General features: G+C 35.4%; 3 protein-coding genes across 7 annotated transcripts; all 3 read right to left on the reverse strand.

The window, feature by feature from the left end:
* Positions 1 to 138: 138 nt before the first annotated feature.
* LOC110704177 (polyadenylate-binding protein 5-like) lies at positions 139 to 6,313 on the reverse strand. Its single transcript, XM_021881962.1, has 7 exons — positions 4,403 to 6,313; positions 2,710 to 3,482; positions 2,528 to 2,605; positions 2,325 to 2,414; positions 1,562 to 1,861; positions 1,241 to 1,465; positions 139 to 1,073 (listed from the first exon to the last, which is right to left on the reverse strand). The coding sequence occupies exons 1-7, from the start codon at positions 4,671 to 4,673 to the stop codon at positions 849 to 851; spliced, it is 1,962 nt and encodes a 653-aa protein (XP_021737654.1). The 5' UTR covers positions 4,674 to 6,313; the 3' UTR covers positions 139 to 848.
* A 2,079-nt stretch (positions 6,314 to 8,392) lies between these two features.
* On the reverse strand, positions 8,393 to 9,019 carry LOC110704065. Its single transcript, XM_021881851.1, has 2 exons — positions 8,585 to 9,019; positions 8,393 to 8,488 (listed from the first exon to the last, which is right to left on the reverse strand). Exons 1-2 carry the CDS (start codon positions 9,017 to 9,019, stop codon positions 8,393 to 8,395), a joined length of 531 nt encoding a protein of 176 aa, XP_021737543.1.
* A 3,473-nt stretch (positions 9,020 to 12,492) lies between these two features.
* On the reverse strand, positions 12,493 to 23,214 carry LOC110704178. Of its 5 annotated transcripts, none has more exons than XM_021881965.1 (10): positions 22,865 to 23,199; positions 21,571 to 21,622; positions 20,466 to 20,539; positions 19,326 to 19,427; positions 18,535 to 18,675; positions 16,867 to 16,918; positions 16,301 to 16,374; positions 15,259 to 15,348; positions 13,731 to 13,770; positions 12,493 to 12,777 (listed from the first exon to the last, which is right to left on the reverse strand). In XM_021881965.1, exons 1-9 carry the CDS (start codon positions 22,987 to 22,989, stop codon positions 13,752 to 13,754), a joined length of 729 nt encoding a protein of 242 aa, XP_021737657.1. In that variant the 5' UTR covers positions 22,990 to 23,199; the 3' UTR covers positions 12,493 to 12,777; positions 13,731 to 13,751. The 5 variants fall into 5 exon arrangements, with proteins under 5 accessions (XP_021737657.1, XP_021737656.1, XP_021737658.1 ...); XM_021881964.1 differs by having other exon boundaries at positions 12,493 to 12,782; XM_021881966.1 differs by lacking the exon at positions 13,731 to 13,770 and having other exon boundaries at positions 22,865 to 23,198.
* Between the last annotated feature and the right edge of the window lie 393 nt (positions 23,215 to 23,607).

A 23,607-nucleotide genomic window follows, 5' to 3' on the forward strand; every position in this document is an offset into this window, starting at 1 on the left:
AAATAACTCAGAAAAGTGACAAAAAAAATGGATACATGTGACTTTTTTTGTGTCAAGTATGGCTAGAAAATGAGACGGAGGATATATTAAGAGTTTGGAATTAGGCAGCCCTTTTACCAATCAATGTTACCTTTGCTGCTTTGCATAGAAAGCGTCTTGTCAAAATGCTTTGACTGTGACAAATACGAGTTTTTTGCACATTCCTTGTCAACATAATCTAATTGCATATAACGAAGAAAGCGCATATTCAACGACAATTGATTAAATAATTCCATCCCCTTCCTCTTCTTAGAAAACACATAGGCCTGATCAACCTATACAAACTCATCATCAGATCATAAAGGCCTTATGCCTCCATGGAGAAATTATAAGGCTCTCAAGTCACAACCATGCATAAAGCAGAGGGTATTAGCAAACTTCACACGAAAGCGTCAAAATTAAAAAAATATTGCAACTCTTAAACAGCATTTAGTAAAATCCTGAAATCCCATCACTAAAATGAATCAATAAAAATAATCCAAAACCCCAATAATGATATCCTTATATCAAACATTCAAAATGACCATGAGGAAACCTAAACTGATATGCCCATGAAACTAAAATAACAATATCCAAAAATCCCAAAGTATAATAACTAGAATAACCTTCTGTCAACTGTTGTCTGAAAATAACAGTTTAAAAGAAGCAAATCCTGCGCTATAATGATTTAAGCAACCTAAATGAAATCCTAATTAATCTAACATCTCAAAGATATTCTTAAAGTACAGCCCATGAATGACAGTTGAACCTGCCCTCAAAAATATGGGCCTTCCCAGCAAAAGAGTATCAATGAGAAGATTATGAATGGATCAATCAGTAAGTGAAAGTGAGCCAAGCTGTTCACCGGCTTCAGAACCTAAGGTAGATGAGTGGAGAACATCCATGGCCTCAGAAACTTTCTTCTTGAGAGCATCAGGAGACTCAATAAGGTGCAGTACTTCTGTCTGGTCCATCTCTAACAGCATGCCAGTGACTTTTCCTGCATTATCATGCTCAAGACGATCCACCAATGGATACAGTTGTTCCCCTAGCATCTGTGACGATGTTAAAGCAACTTTATAAACAAAGAATACAATGTAAAAGTTTGAAGCAAACTCATGTAAAAGTTCAATGGAAGAAAGTGATAATGACTTTAGGAGGAAAGATGTGCCAATAGAAAATATCATTAAACTCGAACATTAGCAGTTATTTAGAAGCATACCATGCGCTGACTGTCAGGAGATGCAGCAGCCAGGGCAGAAGCAAGTGTTGGCACTGACAGTGGGCCAGATCTTGCAACATCAGCAGCAGTCAAGGGCACTCCAGAAACATCCAAGGTCATTGGCACCAATGGCCTTCCCAGACCTTGAGGAGCCACAGGCGAATCAAGGCCATTTCGTCCATTAGCCATATATCTGAAACTCTGACCACCATTGCGATTTGCAGTCTACATTCACCCAGATATAATGGGGTAAACTAATGCCTTCCAAAAGACTGAAGAATGACATGATTAAAGTGAGAAAGAAAGAAGGGATAAAAGCACCTGTTGCTCTTGCCGCAACTGATGAGCATTACCGCCTCTCCTTCCACCTACACGTCCAGGTTGCCCATGTCTCTGGACGGGGAAAGGCATCACAAAGTTTGGGGGAACTCCTGGACGGATCCCTGACAAGATTTGCTGCTGGAAGCCATATCCTGCAGGGTGAGGGGAAAGCATACCTGGAGCACCTTGGCCAAAATAAAGCTGTTGAGGAGCAAGTCTAGGTGACCCAGGATAGAATCCATGCATCCCAGTCGGCAGGGGTGCCATTCCTCCGTGCAGGTGAGCTTGAGCAAAGTGAGCCTGAAAAAGGACAGGTGAGTTAATTCTGATGCCAATTTAAAGGGATATATATTGAACTAATTTTAGTATAAACATAATAACTTAATAAGCGGGTCAACTAAAAATGCTTAACTTAAACAGAGAATAGGGAGAACGGCCAGAGAAGTATATGCAAATCCAAGATAATTACTAAGCTCATTTAAAGTATAAGCAACTGCTGCACTAGCAGTAATTCTAGCTAACGGGAATACAGTACTTGTGTACAAAAAAGTATTGCCTTTCTATAAGCTCTAAACAGTTTGTCTCAAACCATCTCTCCTAAGAATAAAGAAATTTCAGCATCCTCGAGCACAGATCAAATAATGTATGGGCTAGAGTCACAGAATCTCAAAAACGAGATAATATGTTAATTTAAAACGATTTTGGACCAAAAACAAAGATGTTCATTGAAAATTTCAAGCAAGGATTCATGCAAAAGATTTACCTGCAACCTTGCTTTCCGTTCTTCTTTGCGTTGGGCAATAGCAACAAATATAGGCTTCTTTCCTATCATCTTACCATTCATTTCATTTAACTGAAAAGATTAGAAAAAACATGTTAAATATCCGGAGCCTTGGGTAGAGAACTGAGTTTAAATATCCAAACTCCTAAAATCAAACTGAGTGAAATGAAAGATGAGATGAATACTGCTTTTGTTGCTTCCTCTGGGGTTGAGAACGAAATAAAACCAGAGCCCTTGCTAACACCATGAGGATTAAGCATGATCTACAGCAATAACAGTATAAAACTGAAAATTAGCAAACTCATACTTTATAAAACATAAACAAAAGGAGAAATATTAACAATATATAACTATAGCTTAGAGATACCTTGCATGATGTTATAGTTCCAAATTCAGAAAACAATTCCTTCAGGTTTTCTTCATTTATGCTATCATCAAGATTTTTCAAATACAAATTAGCAGCCTGCAGCTTTTCATAGCGACTGATTCTTTCTTGTTCGAATTTAGCTTTCAAGTCTGCTTCCCTCTCTGATTTCCTTTGAGCTCTCCCTACATACCAAGTCTTGTCATCCTGAACTGTTCCATTCAACTTTTCAACAGCAGTTGCTGCAGATTCAGGACTTTGGAAGTTGACAAAACCGAAACATCTGGATTTTCCACTCGAATCCTTCATCACAACAGCACTTGTGATGGAACCAAATGGGCTGAAAGCTTTCATAAGGTCCTCATCAGTATAATTTTCAGATAAATTCTTCACATAAACATTAGTAAATTTTTGTGATCCATCTCCGTTTCTTTCCTGACGCCGAACAAAAGATCCAACATACACTTGTTTGTCATTCAACAACATGCCATTCAAACTATTGATTGCCTTCTGTGCAGCTTCCTCTCGGTCAAATTGTACAAATCCATATCCTCTAGATTGACCACTGCTATCAATAGCTACCTTGCAGGAAAGTATGGCACCAAAAGCAGCAAATGTGTCATGCAGTGCTTTGTTATCAATAGAAGAATCCAAATTCTTGATAAAAACATTAGCAAATCCACTCTTTCGCAGGCTAGGATCTCGATGAGAATACATAATCCGAATAGGCCTGCCATTTACAGGCGTGAAATTCAAAATCTCCATTGCACTTGCAGCTGCAAAAAGAAATTCCAAATGAAGCAACAGAGAAGAAAAAATAGCAACATCATTTTGTTTATTTTGTTCATCAACATTATATTTTTGTCTTGAGGAGGGGGGAAAGGGAGGGATATAAGTACATAACATAATAAAGTAGCTCAATTTAATAACAATGATTTGAAGCATCTACAAGACTACAATACACTTTCCTACTGCCTTTTCTGGCTTTCTACATAGCATATAGTTTCACATAGTTTATTATAATAAGAATCGCGGAAGTGAGTTAAAGTAAAGGAATGTCAGGCTTGATTTGGGCAGTGATGATAAACAATGATACGGCCGCATTGTTGGAGAAAGACAAATCAGGGACAGGACAGGACCACAGGAAAAGTTAGATGGGCATAAGGAGAATTGGAAAACTTTAGAAATAGACATTTCTTATAAACAATATAATTCTCTTTAAAAAAAAAAAAGTAATGAGAATGATAATCATACAAATCATCTAATTTTCTCCTCTACTAAATGTTTACAATAGTACATTATAAAATTTGGTCTTTTTGATTTGGATCCCTTATCATCTAATCTAGTTTTTGTCACTTTTCGGATGCCATGATCTACATTCAACAAGTATACTGTGAAATTAAAGAAACAACATTAAAGCTAGAGCTAACAGAATGAATAAAGGAATTCGATTTAACTTTTATACTTACCCTTAAAAGGATAAAATTTTAATCAATCCAACAAAATCAAAACAGAGAATTTTATCACATTGTATCAATAATCCTTACTAACACAATTTATATAATCCAAATCATAAATTCATGATAAAAATCAAAATTCAATCAACCACAAGATAATTAAAAAACACACAATTTAAAAAAAAAAAAAAATTGGTAAAATTAAGGCCAATGTAAACAAGAGATTAAGATAAACAAACCATCTTGAGGCGAAGCGAAATTGACATAAGCATAACCAAGTGATGATCGTTTGTTCTGATCCCTACAAACCCTTACAGACACAATAGGAGCAACATGATTAAACAGTTCATACAACTGACTTTCATTCACAGTTGCATCCAAGTCACCTACATACAATGACAGATTCCCAAACACTCCCCCAACCTCGGTATTTGCTACCGGGGTTGTTCCCTGACCGGCTACGACCACAGGTGATGAGGGTTGGTTTTGGGTTCCTACTGCCGTCTCCATCAAAATTATATAAAATCACTTACAATACAAAAAAAATATAATGATCAAATAAAATTTAACAAGAATTTTAGAACTATGAGTCAGGGTTTTCTGATATATGGCTGAAAATTTTTCTGGGGTTTGGATCAGTTAATTAAGGAATGATGGAAGATTAAAGAAAGAATTTTTCTTCCATCAATTTTTTTGGTTTTTTTTATTAAAAAAAAAAAGGAAAAAAAAGGAGGAAGAAATAAAACAGAAGGTGGAATTAGTCAGGAAAACTTGAGTCTAATTTATAGTATTGAGCTTTACCATACGAAACGTGGGCGTTTCGAATTAGGGGATATATTTTTTTAAAAAGAAAAAGTAATTTTTTGTTTTTTTTTCTAATAATCATTTGATTATTTTTTGAGATTTTAAGAATGATGACGTGGCGTATCTTTGCGTTTTGTTTGGTCTCTTGACTGAAAATAATGTTAAAAAGTGTGTGAGAGAGAGAAAGAGAGAGAGAGTGTGACGTACACTCAACAAGTAACGAACAGAAATGGCAGTTACAATCCGTTTTGTTGGGAAATTTTGGATCTGTTTCCTTTTTTATTGCTGCTTTCTCTTTTCAATTTAATTGAGGTAACAAATCAACGAATTTATTTTTAATTTGATTCTGATTTTTTTCCTTTCTTTCTTAATTATTTTTTAATTTGTTAAGGTTGACATGTTTTGGTGTTAGTAAAAAAGGTCACGATTTTTGTTATTGTTCTTATATGATTTGTTTTTTTGATATCTTTGTGGATTCTATTACAATTTACAATTCTTTTTTTCTTACAATTTACAAATTTACAATAAAGTCTAATACTATCTTGATATGAGATCTTGTTTGATTTGAACACCTAATACTTCGTATTATCTTGACATGAGTTATTGTTTGATTAGAAAGTTGTAATCTCTCTTTTACCATAATACCTTTAAACTCATAATAATTATGGAGTACTGTACATCTTTTTAAAATATAAACCCAACATTTTAACATTCAAAAAAAAAAAAAAAAAAAAAAAAAATTGTGTATTGCATGGGCATTAATCTAGTATTGAAATTACCAAGCTAAGTTTGGTCTAGTGATATTGATTGAACCTTCCAACATTGAAATTGGGGGTTTAATCTCCATTAGAGACACTTTTAGGGTGGGGATCTCTTACCCTTCCCCACCACTCTCAAACTATTTTACCCGCAAATATCGGATCAAAAAAATCGTGAGGGTTAAAGTATGGTTAGGGTCCTCCAACATTATAAAATTAATCACACTTATGCAGTTAATATCTAGTAAGATTGAGTATAAGACAAGAGAAAAAATAAAATTTTGAAACGAAGTATTGAATAAGTCTTGTGTACATTGGGTGTACATTAATTTTATTGTGAAACAGCCAGTCTGAGCGTAAATTTAACTATTTTTATGGCAAATTTAGTTTTTTTTTTTGTTGAAAGAAAGACAATGTATTAATTAATGGACAAATTAAAGCGTCCGAGAGTACATAAGGAGACACTTCCTACGGACAATGGTTCATCCATAATTGTTCTACACCAAATTTAACCACTTAAAGGACAACTTTTAATTTATCGTTGGTTTGAATTATATTTTAATGTTTAATTTCTTATAGATACTTGATTACATAATATAAAGACTAATATGATTAATCTAATACATTATAAGTTTTTTGTAAGATAAAATTTATTAGTTGAAAAATAATAATATTTGCAGTATAAACAGTAACTTTAAATACTTTTAGCATAACTTTAATCCATAAATACTTTTAACATAATTTTAACCCATTTAACTGTAAATTTACGTACACCCGCCTTTTTGAAGAATTTGTGCGAAGTATTTGGTACACTAATCCATCATAATGACTAGTGTAAAGTTTTCCAACCTTGAGATTAAGAGTTCAATTTCCACTACACTTTGAGGACAGGGATTTCCCTTATCTTTCTGACTTTCTCCCTTACTAACTCTCAAATAGCGGAGAAGAGTCTGTTAAAAAAAATTTTTTGGGGGGGGGGGGAGGGAAGGGTAAAGAAAATCCCTACCATCAAAGTGTCAGATTGACATGTGAGAGATTTAAGTCTTATAGAGAAAGTGAATTTATGATGAAATATTCATGATATTAATTAAAAATTCTCCTTCTATTTTTAAGTAAAATGTTTCTTTTGTGCTTGTATGCCAATGCAAAACTTTGAGAACAATAATATCTTTAATTATCAATAAATAAAATTATAACAATTAAATATTAATAAACTATTAATTAAGATAATTCCAACAAGTACTTACGATACTCTGTAACATTTTTTAAATCATAACATTACATTAGTCAAATACAAGTAGATTAGATGAATAATGCAAAAAGTTAAAATAGTTCACTTAAAAAATCGAGGAGAGTATTGTACTTTATTCTTTTTTAACTTGCAACATTTTTACCTTTACATTATTCTTATACTTTTTTTTAAGGAAACTGAGCTAATGCATTAATTAATGGACAAAGTATTCGAGAGTACATAAGGGGAAACCGTTGCCGGAGAATGGTTGACCCAAACCTGTTCTACACCAAAAGGCATTAGCTTAGCAAGGTGATGAGTAACAAAATTGCCATCCCTTTTAACATGAGACCAAGAGCAAGACATAAAATTACTACACAACGTTAAAATATTATCAAGAACTCCATCTAAATCAGACAGGAACACAACATGCTTTGCGAGGTGATTAATAAGGACTTGGCTATCCGACTCTAGGTTCACATTGTCGAGCCCATACTTATGCGCAAGTTTCACAGCTAGCAAGAGAGCCTTCCCTTCTGCAATCTCAGGGCACCACCAAGCTCGGACTCTTCGTGTCGCAGCAAACAAAACCTTCCCCTCATGGTTGCGAGCAACCACACCCAAACCCACCCATCCTTCATCATCAAAGAGGTGTCGGAGTTAATTTTAATTACTCCTACAGGTGGAGCAACCCACGTTTTGTTACTGGGTTTCGGTTTTCTAGCGCCAATCGCATAAACCTTTTTATTATAAAGTCCAAACTCTTCCACAACTTTGTATACTCTCATAAGCAGAATTTCGTTTGGGATAATTTTGTTAGAGAAAACTTTGTCATTCCTCTTTGCCCAAATTACCCAAGCAAGTATTGAAGCTCGTTCCTAGATCTTCCTTCCAAGTGTCCCCCACCTCACCAACAAGTCGCACATCTCCTCGTTCTCCAATGGTTTGGCAGCATCACACTCACTATCCAACCAAAGATCATGTACACGAGTGCACTCAAACAGGGCATGAGAAGCATTTCCGTCTTTCACTCCACACAATCAAGTGCCGAGCAACAAGTCCCTCACAGCCTCACAGGTAAGGTGTTTGTACAGCAGCGCCACACAAAGTGCTTCACCTTCGGTGAGACATCTAGGCCCCATAATTCGACCCAAGCTTTATGAAGTAGATCGAAATTACACCCTTTACCAAGCATGTAGGCGATTTTCGTTGAGTACATCCCATCTTTCGAGAAAGCCCAAGTAATAACATCCTTCGAAGCATATTCATTAAGAGGAATAGAAAGGATACATTTTCTATCTTTCTCATTAAAAATCGGAGTTATCACCTCCTCCTTCCATTCCATTTTCCCGAAATCCAACAAATCACTCACATTGGTTAATCCCTCAACCTCCATACTCGTAATGAACCTACCTTCCTCATCCGCCACCCAAGGGTCACTCCAAATGTTCACCATTGTGCCATTGCCAATTCGCCAAATCAATCCTTCTTTCAACAATGTTTTTGCACTCCAAATACTCCTCCACAAATAGCTGCTCGCCAAACCCAAAGAAGAATCAAGAAAATTACAATTAGGGAAATACTTAGCTTTCATGACTCAGACTATAGAGAGAATTCTCCTTATAAACCAATATCCAAGCTTGTTTGCCCAACAAAGCAACATTGAAAACCTCCAAATCTTTAAACCCCATACCCTCAAGACACTTGGGCGTACTCATAGCTTCCCACGATTTCCAATGAATTTTCCTTTGGGAGCCAGTGTGACCCCAAAAGAATTTTTCCATGGCCAATTGAATACTCCGTATCATCGAGCTTGGAAATTTGTACATTCCCATCAAGTAAGTCGGGATGGCTTGAATCACCGCTTTTAAAAGTACCTCTTTCCCGGCTCTCGAAAGCAATTTTTCTTTCCAACCTTGGAACTTCTTCCATACCCTGTCTAATATAGCTCTAAAAATGTCTTTCTTCGATCTCCTCGCTATCGTGGGAATTCCCAAATATTTGCAGTGATTGTCAACAGTGCGCATATGAAGGAAATCCACCAACTCCTCTTGTTGCTCCATGCTCACTCCCTTGCTAAACGACACCTCCGACTTCTCATAATTAATTTTCTATCTGGATGTTACTTCATATTTGTTGAGTATATCAACTATGACTTCACAATCCTGTTGAGTCACTCTAGTAAAAAGTAAGTTGTCATCTGCAAATAAGAGATGAGAGATAACGGGACCACTTCTACTTGCTTTTTCCCCATGAAGTTCACCAGCTTGAAAAAAGCATCAGCCACCAGAATAAAGAGATAAGGGGAGAGTGGGTCTCCTTGTCTCAAGCCCCTAGAAGGAACCACCTTACCACATACATTCCCATTTATGATAAAGGAATATGTGACCGAAGACACGCAATGCATCACCAAATTAACCCACCTTCCATCAAAACTCATCGTCAGAAGCAATATTCTCAGAAAAACCCCATTCAACTCTGTCATAAGCCTTACTCATGTCAAGTTTCAAAGCAATTGTGCCCTTTTTACCCCGACTCCTATTATTCATCGTATGAAACACTTCTAGAGCAATAAGAGCATTATCAGTTATGAAACGACCCGGCACAAAAGCACTATGATTTTCTGTAATAACTCCCAGCAGAATAGATTTCAATCCGAGCACAATCACTTTAGAAACAAGTTTGTACAAAACACATTACAAAGGTTAATAGGTCGGAACTCTGACATACTAGTAGTTGACTTAACTTTCGGAATAAGAGCGATGTTAGTATTATTTATGTGGTTTAGCGGGGTGATTCCACATAAAATATTACTAACAAAATTAAACACATCATCACCAACAATATGCCAATATTTTTGGTAAAAGATAGCATCATACCATCCATCCCGGGGGATTTACAAGGGTGCATTTGTTGAAGAGCCATAAACACTACTTGTTTTGTGTAGGGACGGAGAAGAGCATCATTGTTTTCCTTCCCTATAATCGGTTTCACATGCTTTTAAACCTCCTGAATACTATCACTTTGTGGGTCAGAGGTAGAAAATAAGGTGGAATAAAATCCACTCACAATATGCTCAAAGAGATCAAACCCCATCTTCGTCATATAACCCTTCGATAGCATTTCTTTTCCTTCGATGAGAAGCTTTATGGTGGTAGTAGCTCGTATTCTTATCTCCATCTCGAACCTCAAGAACCCGAGATCTTAAGTACCAATAGGCTTCATGTTTTCGGTGCAAATCATCCAAAGTCTGCTCAAGCTGTGCATTTTTCTCACAAGTTGCGGTTGTGATTCTCTCTTCTTGTAGCAGCTTTAATGCCCACTCCACCTCTTCAATTTGCTGGCCCAACTTATCAAACTTCTCCTTAATCCAAGTCTTCAAGTTACCGCTTGTCGCCCCAAGCTTCCCAAAAACATCCTGATCACAAGCTGACTGCCAAGCATTCCTTACCACCATTTCACATGACTCGTCAAATAGCCATGCTGTCTCAAACTTAAAGCTCTTGGACCTCTTGCGCCGCTTCCTTGATTTTGGGAATAATCTCAAGACAATATGAGCGTGATCGGAGCAGATTTTCAACAAATGTTCAACCGAGGCACTTGGATAGATTCGGCTCCAAGAGGAAGAAGCAGTAAATCTGTCAAGTCTTTCTCGCACCCTCGTTCGCACCGTGTTTCCTTGCTCTTGAGTCCACCATTGAACTTTAAAACCAAGGTCTTGATGGTCACAAACATCCAACACATCTCTAAATCCCCCTATTTCCCTCCTATCTCTGTCCACAACCCCTTCTATCTCATTGTAAGGTAAAATTTCGTTAAAATGACCACCAAAAACAATCGGAACATCTGTCTAATCACATAGATGTTGAATTAGCTTCCAAGTTTGGTGCTTGTTACCCGCCTCCGGCCATCCATACATACCTACAAATCTCCATCTCACATCCCCTTTCACTACATCACCGCAAATATGATTTTGGGAAAAGGATACAAGTGAGAAATCATCATCCTCTTTATTCCAAAACACGCATAAACCTCCAGCTTTGCCTCTACTAGCCACTTCAAATGCATTAGAGTAGCCAATTCTTTCTTTAATATTTTCTACAGCATCTTTACTTATTTTAGTTTGCGAAATGAAAACTAAGTCCGGCTCACCGCTCTACTCCATTTACGGAGCCTTCGAACTGTCCAAGGGTTGCCCACACCCCGACAATTCCAACATAGGAGACTCACTGTAGCGACAGGGTTGGAACTCGCCAACCTCCGTCAAGAAATCAGATGACATCGGTGTTTCGGAACTACTCCTCCTTCGTTTCTCAACTCCTGCATTGTCTTCTGCAATATTATCATAAATCACATCCCCACTCCTTTTCTGTCCCCCATTAATACACTGCCCCCCCTCATCCACCTCCATAGCTCCCTCCCCTTCCCCTCTAACTACTCTTTTCCAACCTTTTTTGCCCCTCTTTTTCCCCTCCACACCAAAAGTAAAAGGATCTCTAAGAATTCGCCAAGGTTCGCTGTTAGGGCTTTAACATAGGCATTAGTCCTACAATTAAAAGGCAAATTAAGGACTCTAATCTAGAACAGGGATCGGGTTAAATCAACATTGTCAGGCTGTTCATTCCCCTCAATCTCATTCAGCACAATAAAGTTATTCTCCCAACACCAAGGCCTTCCCTTCCACACTTTCTCTTTGTCCTTCCAATGAAAGAATTGGAATGCGTACAAATTCAGGCTAATCACCCTAATCATCAAATCATTAGTCGGGCCCACACCTTCAGCATAGTTCTTTTGAAGGCTTCGACATTATAGGATCTAGACGTACACAAACACCCAGTCAGCAAAAGGTCGATGTTTTCATTGGATTCTGCACATTCTACATCACCTAAATCGATTAACCCTCCTTCATCATCAGTAATCCGGAGGGTCGAGCACTTCTCAGCCAAGTCATCGGTCATCACCAGAGTCAACGCAACCATAACGGAGGAAAGCCGCTCGCAGCAGAGATACGTTTTCTTTCGAGGAGGGAAACCTTTTCTTTCGAGGGAGTTTTTATGACTTAATTGTCTTTAGCATATTTGAGTTCTTTTTTACATTATTCTTATACTTTATTTTGACCAGATTGGATAATTTTATAAAAAAAAAAAGTCATATATTTTGCTAGATCCATCTCGATTTGTTCTATCTTAATATCAAATGCTTACAATTTTACAAATTGGTAGTTATAGTTATAAACACTTGAAATTATGCGTTGCAGAAACCAACGTGAAATAAAAAGTTTTTTATATAAAAAAAACCGCCAAAGAAATTATTTCTTGTGTAGGACTGTAGGGGATAATATGGTACAAGGTTAATTTACACTTGAGCTATTATTTTAAATATTTGATCAATTTTATTTCAAGTTATTAGGTGTTAGGTCATCACATATTTGAACAAATTTAGAATCAACTCAAATTCAGATCGGGCCAACTTCGTGTTGAGTTGATTTCAAGTTTTTGACTGAGTTGGATTCAACCTAAGTTAGGTTAATTCAAGGTTTAGATTGAATTCAAGTTATCATTTTTGGGTGAAAATCAAATCTCGAGTTAAGTCATACAGGCTGGCTCTATATTTTGGAACCAACTTTTCACTCCAACATCCCCTTCACTAATATAATAGAGATACATATTTAAAATTTGAGTATCACACTTTGGAATACAAATGAAAATCTGAGAGAATTCAAAGTCTTTCAGAATATTGGTGCTCCGTAGCAGTTAAGGTGGGTAGAAAAGCTTGCCTGTAACTTTGATTTACCATACTGTTGTCGTCTCATATCTGCTTTCTGCCCTGCCACAAATAACTTCAACACAGTAAGGAGTTCTGTTTATTGTTGGTTAAAGTGAAGATGAATAACATTACTGAAAATTTGACAGGAAGAAATCATGGGAAAGACACAGACGCGAGCAATACATCAAGAGGAGTATCAATAGTATTGTTCAAATACTAGTTATAGCTGATTTATGGATAAAGGAAACAGAAGGCTGGGAGCGATTTGCTCAAGACCACATACTTAGCTGTAATTTAAATAATTTCCTGTATTTCATGTCTTGTTACTTGTTAGGCAACATAAGGGATCAGTTTTCATCAAAGGATGCCTAAAAAATTTCTGTTTCTTGATTCTCATCGAATTGAAATCCCTTCTGACTTCTTGCAGCAAATCTTCATGAAAGAACCTAATGACAGTAGCGTACATATTTTCCTTTCAATCTTCAACCCTCTTCACCTTGAACCATGCAGAGAGCTTAATTTACCTTGTATTTCCCTACTTGGCTACTTATGATCAAGTTTGCATAAATCACCAATTTACAGCTAACCAAGTTACATCATAGTTCATACAATGAAACAGTAATAACGTCTGTAGCCAGATTTTACCAGGCATGAAAACAAGCAGTTTGTTCAGATCATAGTTATCTAATTCAATACTATCCACCAGAAAACAGCTTGTTTGAGTTTTCATGTAGTTTTTGCTTTTTAGAAATCCCCAATTGGATAAAGATCATAGGCAGGGCATGCACCTAACCACCTATGCTGTTACCTTACATCCCCTTCCATGTTCTCTAGAACTTTAACCTTTTTCAATTTGTTCTGTATAGTTGATGTTATAGAGTGCATTACACAGACATAGCTCTTAGCTTTCCATAACTACTTCAATCTCCCACCAGTGAGAAACAAAGTAAAAAGGAGAGTTTGAAACTAGTATCTGCTTTTGGGATTAATACGTGAGTAAAAATATACCTCAGAAAAATACAAGAACCCTTATTCCTTGCGCAAAAGCCTAAAACACAGCAGAAGAATTGAAGGTAGTATAAATATTAGGCTGCCTATTGAAACACTTTCCAACCTTAATTAAACATAAATAATATACACCACTTGAAAGAATGAGTATTTACTAGTGTTTGCACATGTGTTTTTTTTTTTTTTTTTTTCCCTCTGAAACCATCGATTCTATAAGTTTCTCATATAAACTGAAAATTTTCCAACATGAATTGGCAGATAAGTGATCCAGATTGTTTGTAGAGACAGTGGTGTAGAGATAAAATAATCCAATAATGCAGCAATTTAACATAAAACATTATCTTTGTTCTGCAGTTTTCTCTTTTCAGTATTTGGCAATACTAATACAAGCTCAAAGGTATCTCAAACCCAGAGCATACCCCATCCGTTTGTCAAACATTTGAGAAGCATAAACAAGGACCAGCATGTATTCAAGACGTTACCATAGACATTTAAAATATATATATATATATATATATATATATATATATATATATATATATATATATATATGTAGCTTCTAGTATCCAAGCTATTCCTTATATCTAGTGGCCATTATGTTTATTAAATGAATGAATTTCTTTGACGAAAACAGTTCCAAAATATAAAACCATTTTATCCAGTAAGATATGTATAGTAGCACTTCCAAATGCATTGCATTGTTGAACTTGCATCTTGTTCATGACTTCATGTAAGCAAGTTTTCTACTATCAAGAAAAAGTAAATATAGAACATGAACAGAAAGGCTAACAGCTGTTTTCAAACTTGGTTGCTAAATGAAACACTTCATTACTAGATGTAGATGTCAGAATTCAAAGAGTTCTAAATAACAATGAAACAAGTGATAAAAATATATATGGATAGCAAATAGTGAAAATTTTCAATAAAATTTGCTAAGCAAACAGGGGTATAATGAATTTAGCAAATTTTGGGACAGATGGGCAATCTTTTAGAACCCAGCCTCAGGTAGAAGCTTGATTGATTCATTCAGGATAATTTATGAAAGGAGAGCAGATTACCAGAGTACGATCCTTTCGATCATCATTGGGCTGAAAGAATAGGCCGAAGTATGCACATGAACCAGGTTCTAACACTATCCACTCAATTCAAATGATTTACTCCATATTATGCCAATGGCAAAAGTATTTGACAAAACAAATTAGCAAAGGTCCAGAACATTCGATATATAACTCTGACAAGTATTCATAGAGAGATATAATCAGAAAAGTTCCATTCCTCTTTAATTGCTATTTGTCTAGTATATTATTGCAACCTTTGATACTAAATAGTCTTTTTGTAAATCAGATTAAATAGAATGACAAAGGAAGTTTCCAGCTTGCTTGTCCTACCATCACACCCAAAAACATTTTGGATGATTTCAACAGTAACAATAGAATATAGTATAAAGACAGCAGATTTTACAAAGTTCTCGCCAGCACATCAATAAGATATATTGGAAGAAAATATGAAAAATATACATTAGACTTGCCTATGAAGGTTGTTCAACAGAACAAGGTACAAGGGATCATATGGAGAGAGCAGAAAAAATTGCCGCACGACATATCCACAGGTCGAAATGCTGAAAAGCAGGAAGATGTAATAAGTTGCTTAAAATTAGAAAAAAAAAAAATATATAGCACATGTTCACATTTAAGTATAAAGTTATCAAGGTTCCTCAACTTGTTTAACAACAAAGAAGCAAGAGGTACAATGCAAGAGGGTGTTTACTTGAATTAGAGATTATTTATGATTATTTGAGTTGGAGATTGTTTTAAGATAAAGCAAGGGAACTACAAAAATCGATTGAGTTCTTCCCTTGCTTTATCTTAAAATAGTGTACCTCTAGTTGTGACAAAATTAGCGTGACAAAGATTGAATGATCTTATGCAACACTGAACACCCCCTCACCTCAAAATAGAACAGGAGTATGTATATGGGCATGGTCCATGGAACACAGGGCAGAACATAATAACCAATTATCAGGCTTGTACATTTACATAGAAAGAAGAATAGGCTTGTCATATATAAGGAGAAAGATATTCAAGGTGAGAGCCAGGTGAATAAAAATAGCAGACTCTAACCAATGTACACATTTTCTAAACCAGGGAGAAATCAAGCAATTAACCATACAAAACAAGAAACAACTAGGGAGCTTTAGCAATACAAGATATGGAACAATCGATTGTCTTTTCTTGATTATCTATGCCAACATCAGATGGTGTATATCAATTTATACATAAGAATTTGTTAGCTCTTGTTGGGAGAAGTTTCGCAGCAGCACTTATTATGTAAAAAACAGAACAGGCCTTTCTGCTAATATTTATGCTACTGATTAAAATTGAAGTGAGTAATGATGTGAATCACCATGTATCATAGAAAATGCTAAAAAAGAAAAAATCAGCTTAATCCATAAGAATATGCAATGCTAAAGGTTGCACGAAAAACCCACACAGAATACAACAGCGAGGCAGTTTAGGTAATGTAAACCGTAGCTACAAGTGTAAGGAAACAAGAAGCTTAAGAGAATTTACCTGCCAAAACATATCAACAAAGTAATCCAGATGACTGCATTTAACCAGCTTGATTCCTTGTAGCCAACCCAAATCTGCAATCACATGAAACAGAAGTGGCAGTCATGTTTCTGCATAAAAAAAATTGCTATTGACCAATGGCATCAGCTTTGGTTATATCCAGGGACAATATGAGAGAACATTTGGAAGAAAAGGACATGTATATTATTAATTTCAGTTCCTAGTCTTCCTACGGAGGAGTACCAAGACCTATTGCCACTTTGCCAGTGATGATTGGAAACATTTCAAGACCTATGCAAGTGTCAAGCACTCAAGCCACTCAATTAGGCTATAATAAAAATGGCATAATTTCCATTCATATGCAATCATCAGTTAAATACCCAACTGACTTATAGCATCAATCTAACAGTTGGAGAAAATCAGTCCCTTAATGACGGGAAGCATCATTAAGCACAAGATCATTGGACAATTATATTATATCTAAAAGAAATATTTAAGATAAAGCAAGAGAAGAACAAAAACCAATTAAATGTTTGACATTTACAAAGGAGATGAAGAAACAGTACCGATAAAACTGCAACATTGATGTAGAAATCAATGAGCGTTGCTACCATCCATCTGCATATATATAAAAATTCTACATTCAGAATACAATAGCAATTGGTTACAAAAAAAAAAAAATATTTCGATAAATTTTTTATTATAAATATGAAAAACCAAATAGCCAACACAACTTTCAGGTTTTACACGGTATTCCTTAAAGTTATCCTTAGGACAAAGTAAAGAGGCTATATAAGCAAAACTTTCGAGGATGAGGTGTTGACAATTTGGACATTGCCAAAATAATGAACCTATGAGCTATTTACTTCCATTCCTTCAACACTTCTAACACAAAGATCCCTTTAAAGACAGGGCAATGACAAATTAGTCAACCTATGAGCTATTTACTTACATTCCTTCAACAGTTCTAACACAAAGATCCTTTTACAGACAAAGTGTTGACAGAGTTTCAAAGCTACATAAGAAACAAAACTTGAGAAGATGTTTTAGCGTGACAATTAAGAACCACTAACTTGAAAGTGATAATCGGTGCGACTGGGGTGCAAATAGTTTTCACCGATTTGTTTCCTAAGGTCCACACAACACACTCTCACAGTCTCACACAAGCAATTTTGGGTGAGTGTTTTAAGTCACACAAATTTATGCCCAAAATATTACAAAGGAGAAGAATGAGAATAATAGTAGAAAGGAGATTGAATTGTGTACATATTTCTAGTCTGAAAATCAGATGATATATTGGAAAACTCTGATGTGCCAACTAATTTGAGAGGAATATAAAAAGATTAATTCTTTTGTAAGCAACATACACAAGAATACATGCTAAACGTAATTGCAATAATTAATTATACATAACCTATTATTCATAATGAGACAGAGAAAATAACCATACAAAAGGAAGTAACCTACTAACCTCCATCAAAAGAAATGTTAATTAATATGATTATCAGAATGTTCATAAAGAGGGAGATATGAAGACAATTCAAGAAAAATAGATTTATCAACCAAAACGGGATTCCAGCGCACAAAAAGGGAGCTCACAAGTGAGTTGGGCTGCAAGCTCCACACCCAACCCATGGTCAAGAGAAAGATAGGCAGCTGACTCCACGACCAACCTGCGACCTCTATCACACAGCCACACACCACACCTAACCCGTAGGAAAGCGGGAACTCCAAGAAAAAAATGACATTGCTTAAAACTTATATATATTCAACAAAAGGAACAATAACTTCTACCACACATACTATTCTATTGCCAAAATTATTCCACTGAAGAAATAACTCAGCCAAAAATATTTGCACTGGTAATTAGTAACTCCAATATCTCACTTTAACCTTTGTCATCTGATGCATTATTTTAACATGGGTCCATAGAAAACAATGCCTCTCATACCAAAGTGATCAATGAATTGGTCAAACGAATGACTCATTAAGCTGATATTAGTTTATATTAGATACAGTAAAGAAAATGAGTTTAGTCAAATGGTAAGCAGAAATAAGTCACTGCTCTATTCCCAAAAGCTGAGAAGAAAGCACAGAGGCAAGTTACAGTACGTCAAGACACCTCATAATAGAGTTAAGTATTTCTATTAAAATTTTCATATTACTTATTCAGATTAAATATAAGTTAGGAAAATCCAATTAGAGAATATATTGGCAGAATGAGAGAAGCTTACGGTACAAGAAGCTCCTTCTTGAAAGGTGAACCATTAGTTATAAGAGTGTAAACCAAGGTTCCAAGCATAAGGAAGCCTAGAGCACTGAAAATAACTTTTGCAGCGATCAAATGAAGTGCGCTTCCACTAAATGCATCTTTCCTGTTGAGGAAGATACCCGTATATAGAGAGTTAGTTTTTTGTTCTCAGACAATAGCTGGGGAAAAAAAAAAGCCACAACTTCAATTCACATAGGAGTATTGATTGCAACTCCACCTGTTTCATAACGTATAATCTCTCCTTAAATGGTTTCACAGAAATTTTATCAAAGATTAAACTGTTAGGCTGTTAGCTACCTTAAGTGGGGACTGATATTTATTATTGAAGATGGAAAAGGAAAGATTTAGGGGGGTATAATAACAGAGAAAAGGGAGATGGTGAAGAATAAGAACAGATTTAACACAGAAAACACAAGGAGATACGAATGAATTGAGGTGCAGATAGGAAGAAGCCACACTGATATCAGATGTCCATATTCAATTTAATACTAGCTGCCTGAAAATAACCCTTAACATCAAATCAAATAGGGGCAATAACTACAGCCAAGCACAGAATAAAATTCATATGTTAAAAGAACTATCGAAATTTTCCCCATAGCCAAGGTTAATTTTAGTGGCTGCAGGATCAAAATCTGACATATTTGATATTTCTATGGATTCTGGCAATGAAATGAAAATGAAACCCGCAAAGTAAAGGGAAAAAAAAAAAGTAATAATACTATTTTCTTTATAAGAAAAGAAGAATTAGCTCACTTGTCTTGCTGTCGCAATAAAAGATGATACATAGGATCATGAGCAGATTCTTCAGCTGAAAGCTTGAATAATTGAATGGCAATGTATGTACAAGTAGTAATGCTGAAAAGGGAAAAAAATAACACAACAACATATTATTTTTTATTTATTTATTTATTTCTCTAGAAGAGAATTGATCTACAAGAGAAATACGAGTATGAGACAACTACGCTACAACCAAACTTAATATATCAACTTAACAGTTAACATAAAAGCCAAATATTTTTTGACAGATTTTTAAGTGGACTTTAAATAAGGGATGAAGGGAGTAATGAATTTTTCCAGCCGCATTAAATAAGGGGACTAGGTTCTCTATGTAAATTCTTGGGTCTTTTTGTTTTAGCATTCTCAATATATCAACTCTTGCCATAAAATAATTGCAACCCTACAACCTCACCAACCAAAACAATAACTTTTGTAAATGGGAACTGTACAAAACAATTGAAGTGGCAAGGTATAATAAAGGTAAGATATTTGAAATTGGATGGAAGGCGTACACAGGCCCGTCCCAATAATAACGGGGGCCCTGTCCTATGGCAAGAAATTAGGTATTGGTCCATAAATAAATAATAAAAATAAATGTAACTACATTTTATTTTAGTTTTTGCTTTTTTTTATAGACGTATTAGAACAATGCTACTAATTAGACCCTCGATCTATTTCTCATTTTAAAAAATGAAATGAGCAATATTAACATATTTATGTTAAATATTGAAACTTGAAAAAAAAAAAAAAAAGGGTAGAATTCTAAAATTCTTTACTTGATTATTTGGGATAGGTTCTCTTTTAGAACAAGAAGGGTGAAAAAAGGAAAAAAACTTTTTTTTTTTTTAAAAATAAATAAATAAATAAATGATAGCAATAAAAAATTGAACCCTTGACCACCTAAGCATTAGATTTTGGTTTTACATTTTAAAACCACTAGGCTACTACCAAAAATACGATACAATATTGCCACAAATATTCCTTATTAGATACATCAAAGCCTTTAATTTGGAGCCCCATTTTGTTAGGTGCCCTGTTACATGTCCCACGTTGGACATGCAGAGGGCCGGGCCTGGGCATACAATATATGAGAAGAACAGATAAACCAAGACATACCTTCCAAAACAAACCAGAAGTATGACCCAGATTACTGATGTGAGCCAACTTGATTCCTTGTAGATAACCCATACCTAATTCAACAAAGAGCAATAGAGCATGGAGTTTTAGCAGCTGTCAATCATGAAAAGGAAAATAAAGTTACACTTACACAGATATCAAGCAGAAATGAAAAACAGGTTACACAGTTGTCACTCTTAGACCAAGGAGAAAATTAAAAAAAGAAGTGCATTGACAAGGAAAATCTAGTTACACAGATTATAAACTTGCCCAAAATTAGTCTGATGTTGCACTCTAAGTGTTGAATATAAGGGGCATAAAAAAGAAGCTTTTTGTTGATAATGTAGAGGCTTGTTGACAATGGTCTAGATGACCAGAACGAAAACACCACCTTAACACACCGCCACCCCGGTAGCAGAATTTGATCCAAAAACCCTATTACTGGAGGCAGGAGGGTGAACTTCAAACAATTGGGGGCCTTTGGGGCACTTCTTATTTCTTACCAAACTAAGCATTTGCTAACAACAAAGTTTGATGGGATGGCGTTTCAGGAGTGAAGGTCATATAATCCCCCCCCCCCCCAACACACACACATTAAAAAAACAAAACTACCTGCCAAATCCCGGAACAAGAAAAAACAGTATTAAGGTTCTTCTAATAAAGTGTATGTTGCCATTCATAAAGCATGTGTACAATCTGCACAGATTAATGCTTATGTAGAGTACAATATTATTAAACATTTCAAATCCCAATGCAAATTGTTATACAATGTTTGCATATTAGTTGAGAATACTACCAGATTTTTTGCAGTAATCTAGAATTTCACGTTTATTTAGAATAAATCATTAACGGATGATGGAAATCCCGAACCTTTAGAAATCTTATTACTTTTTTGTTACAGCAATCAAGCCCCTTTGGCCCTTTCAACATAAAATCATTCAAACCGAAAGTAACTGGTACCATCTGGTGAAAGGTTGGCTAAACATGACAATGAAAATAACAGAAATCTTACTTGAAGATCTCATGTGCAACTGTAATAATTAATGAGGAATAGCTTGGGGTTTTAGCCTATTTAACAGTAAATGATGAGATGTACATATCATACCGCCAAAACAAAAATATTGATATAGAAGTCCACCAAAGTTGCTGCCATCCATCTGCAGAAGATCACAAAAAAAGATTATTAGCAATCATCACCAGCCAAAGTTTAATCAATGGAAAAATAAAGGGGGAAAAAAGAATACAACCGCACAGGATATTTAAACAAAAACAATGAAGTAAAGGCAGGGAAATCAAGCATCTGAGGCAAATGCCCACCTTCTGTAACATATTTGTTCTGCTGCATCTCATAAAAGCTAACAACAACAATATTAACCCAACACAGCTAAAAAAGCTCCCACCCTAGGCATGGGAAATGCAGCTCAATGTCTAAAACGAATGGTCCATCGAAGGCAGTGTTAGGTTCCCCCTAGGTTCCTATCAACATCATTTTCTGACATTTCCATAGACAAGCAACCAATAGCTCTTGGCCAGTAATATCAAGTTTCTTAAAACCCAATCATTTACTAATTAGAAAAAAGAGAAGGCCATCTCCAAATGCCTCCATTAAGACGTTATTTGATGTCTAATTCCATTATAATTACAAAGCAACTCTCTACGACAATCACAATGCATTACAAATCAACATTGGTTTTCCCAATAGTTGGATCTAGAATTTTCCACCCAAAGTAACTTTCTTTTACCTCAAATTTCAACATAAAAGATCTTTACGACGAAGTTTAAGCAAAATTTATTACTCAACTAGGAGAGTGCTATTGTAACGAACGAACCTTAGCAATTTAGCATATGAAATGAAGAATTCTGACTACAAACTCATAAACTTACACTAGAACTTTCAACACTATACCCCCAACCTTCCATTTTTTGCTGAAAAGGCCAATTACAAAGCCGCCCGCAACCTATTCAATTTGGCTCCCTAAGCCATTTACTGGACATACTTTTCAGCTATTTGATTACACCAATTGAACAAAAGCCACTTTCCAAACAATGCCAATGATTCTGCAAAAATTAACTACTGAATTACATCCCTATTGAAGATGCTACTGATCATTATTGCTACACAATACAACACGCCTACGCCGTCTCAATTCAGTTGTCATATTACTAGTTCAAATTACACGAACATCATCATAACAATCATTTAAATTCTCCAATACAATCATAAATACACAAATATGCAGTAAAAACTGTCATCAAAATTCAAAATTGCTGGAAAACTAAGTAACCACAAAATACACAGAAATAAAACAATCATCATGAAATCAACTGAAAAACAAAGTGTCAATTGCAATAACAAATTCAAAGTTATAAAAAAAAAAAAAAGAAAAAAAGAAAATTACGGGAAAAGGAGGTCTTTACGAAACGGAAGACCATCAATGGCGATAGTATAGATAAGAGTAGCAACCATAACGCTTCCCAATGCGATGAAGACTGCTTTCAACAACGTGACTGTAGAATTCGCCATTGCTGAAGCTCGAGAAAGTTTTCGCCATTATTGGTGATTAAGGTGCTATATATGTTACGGATATGTTGGAAATGAGTCTTGTACATCATTTTTATTACGACTTGTATGAGAGGATACGGTGATGCCACGCTTGCTAATTTTGACGCAGATGCCGACCTGTCCGACTGATTTCCCCACTCACAATTGAATTTTCAGTTTTCAACCCAATTGTCTTTCAAAATAAATATTCCCTCATTTTCTTTTTATTTGCACCATGAGTCCATGACTCGATGAGGCATGAGCCTACTTTTGGAGTAATTTTCATCAATATTATATTTCCTTCATACTCCGTATATAATACTAATTGGTTAGAAAAGTCATAAATTTCAAGATTATGTTAGTTTTTTAGACATGGGCAATAACATCCTCATCCTCTAATATACTCTATCTTTTACTCTTATTTTAACACTTTATTTTCTGTTTTATATATCCCACTTTCCACTAACTTCATCCTTTTAACTATTTTTCATCCTCTATTTTCCCCACATCAATTAAGGTTCTCATCTTCCTCTTCTCTCTCTCCTACTTTTTACAAAATAGCATTGCCAAGTGTCAAATAATTATAGGTGCATGTTTATG

Source organism: Chenopodium quinoa, unplaced genomic scaffold (assembly GCF_001683475.1).
Source record: "Chenopodium quinoa cultivar QQ74 unplaced genomic scaffold, ASM168347v1, whole genome shotgun sequence".
NCBI classification, from domain to species: Eukaryota; Viridiplantae; Streptophyta; class Magnoliopsida; order Caryophyllales; family Amaranthaceae; genus Chenopodium; species Chenopodium quinoa.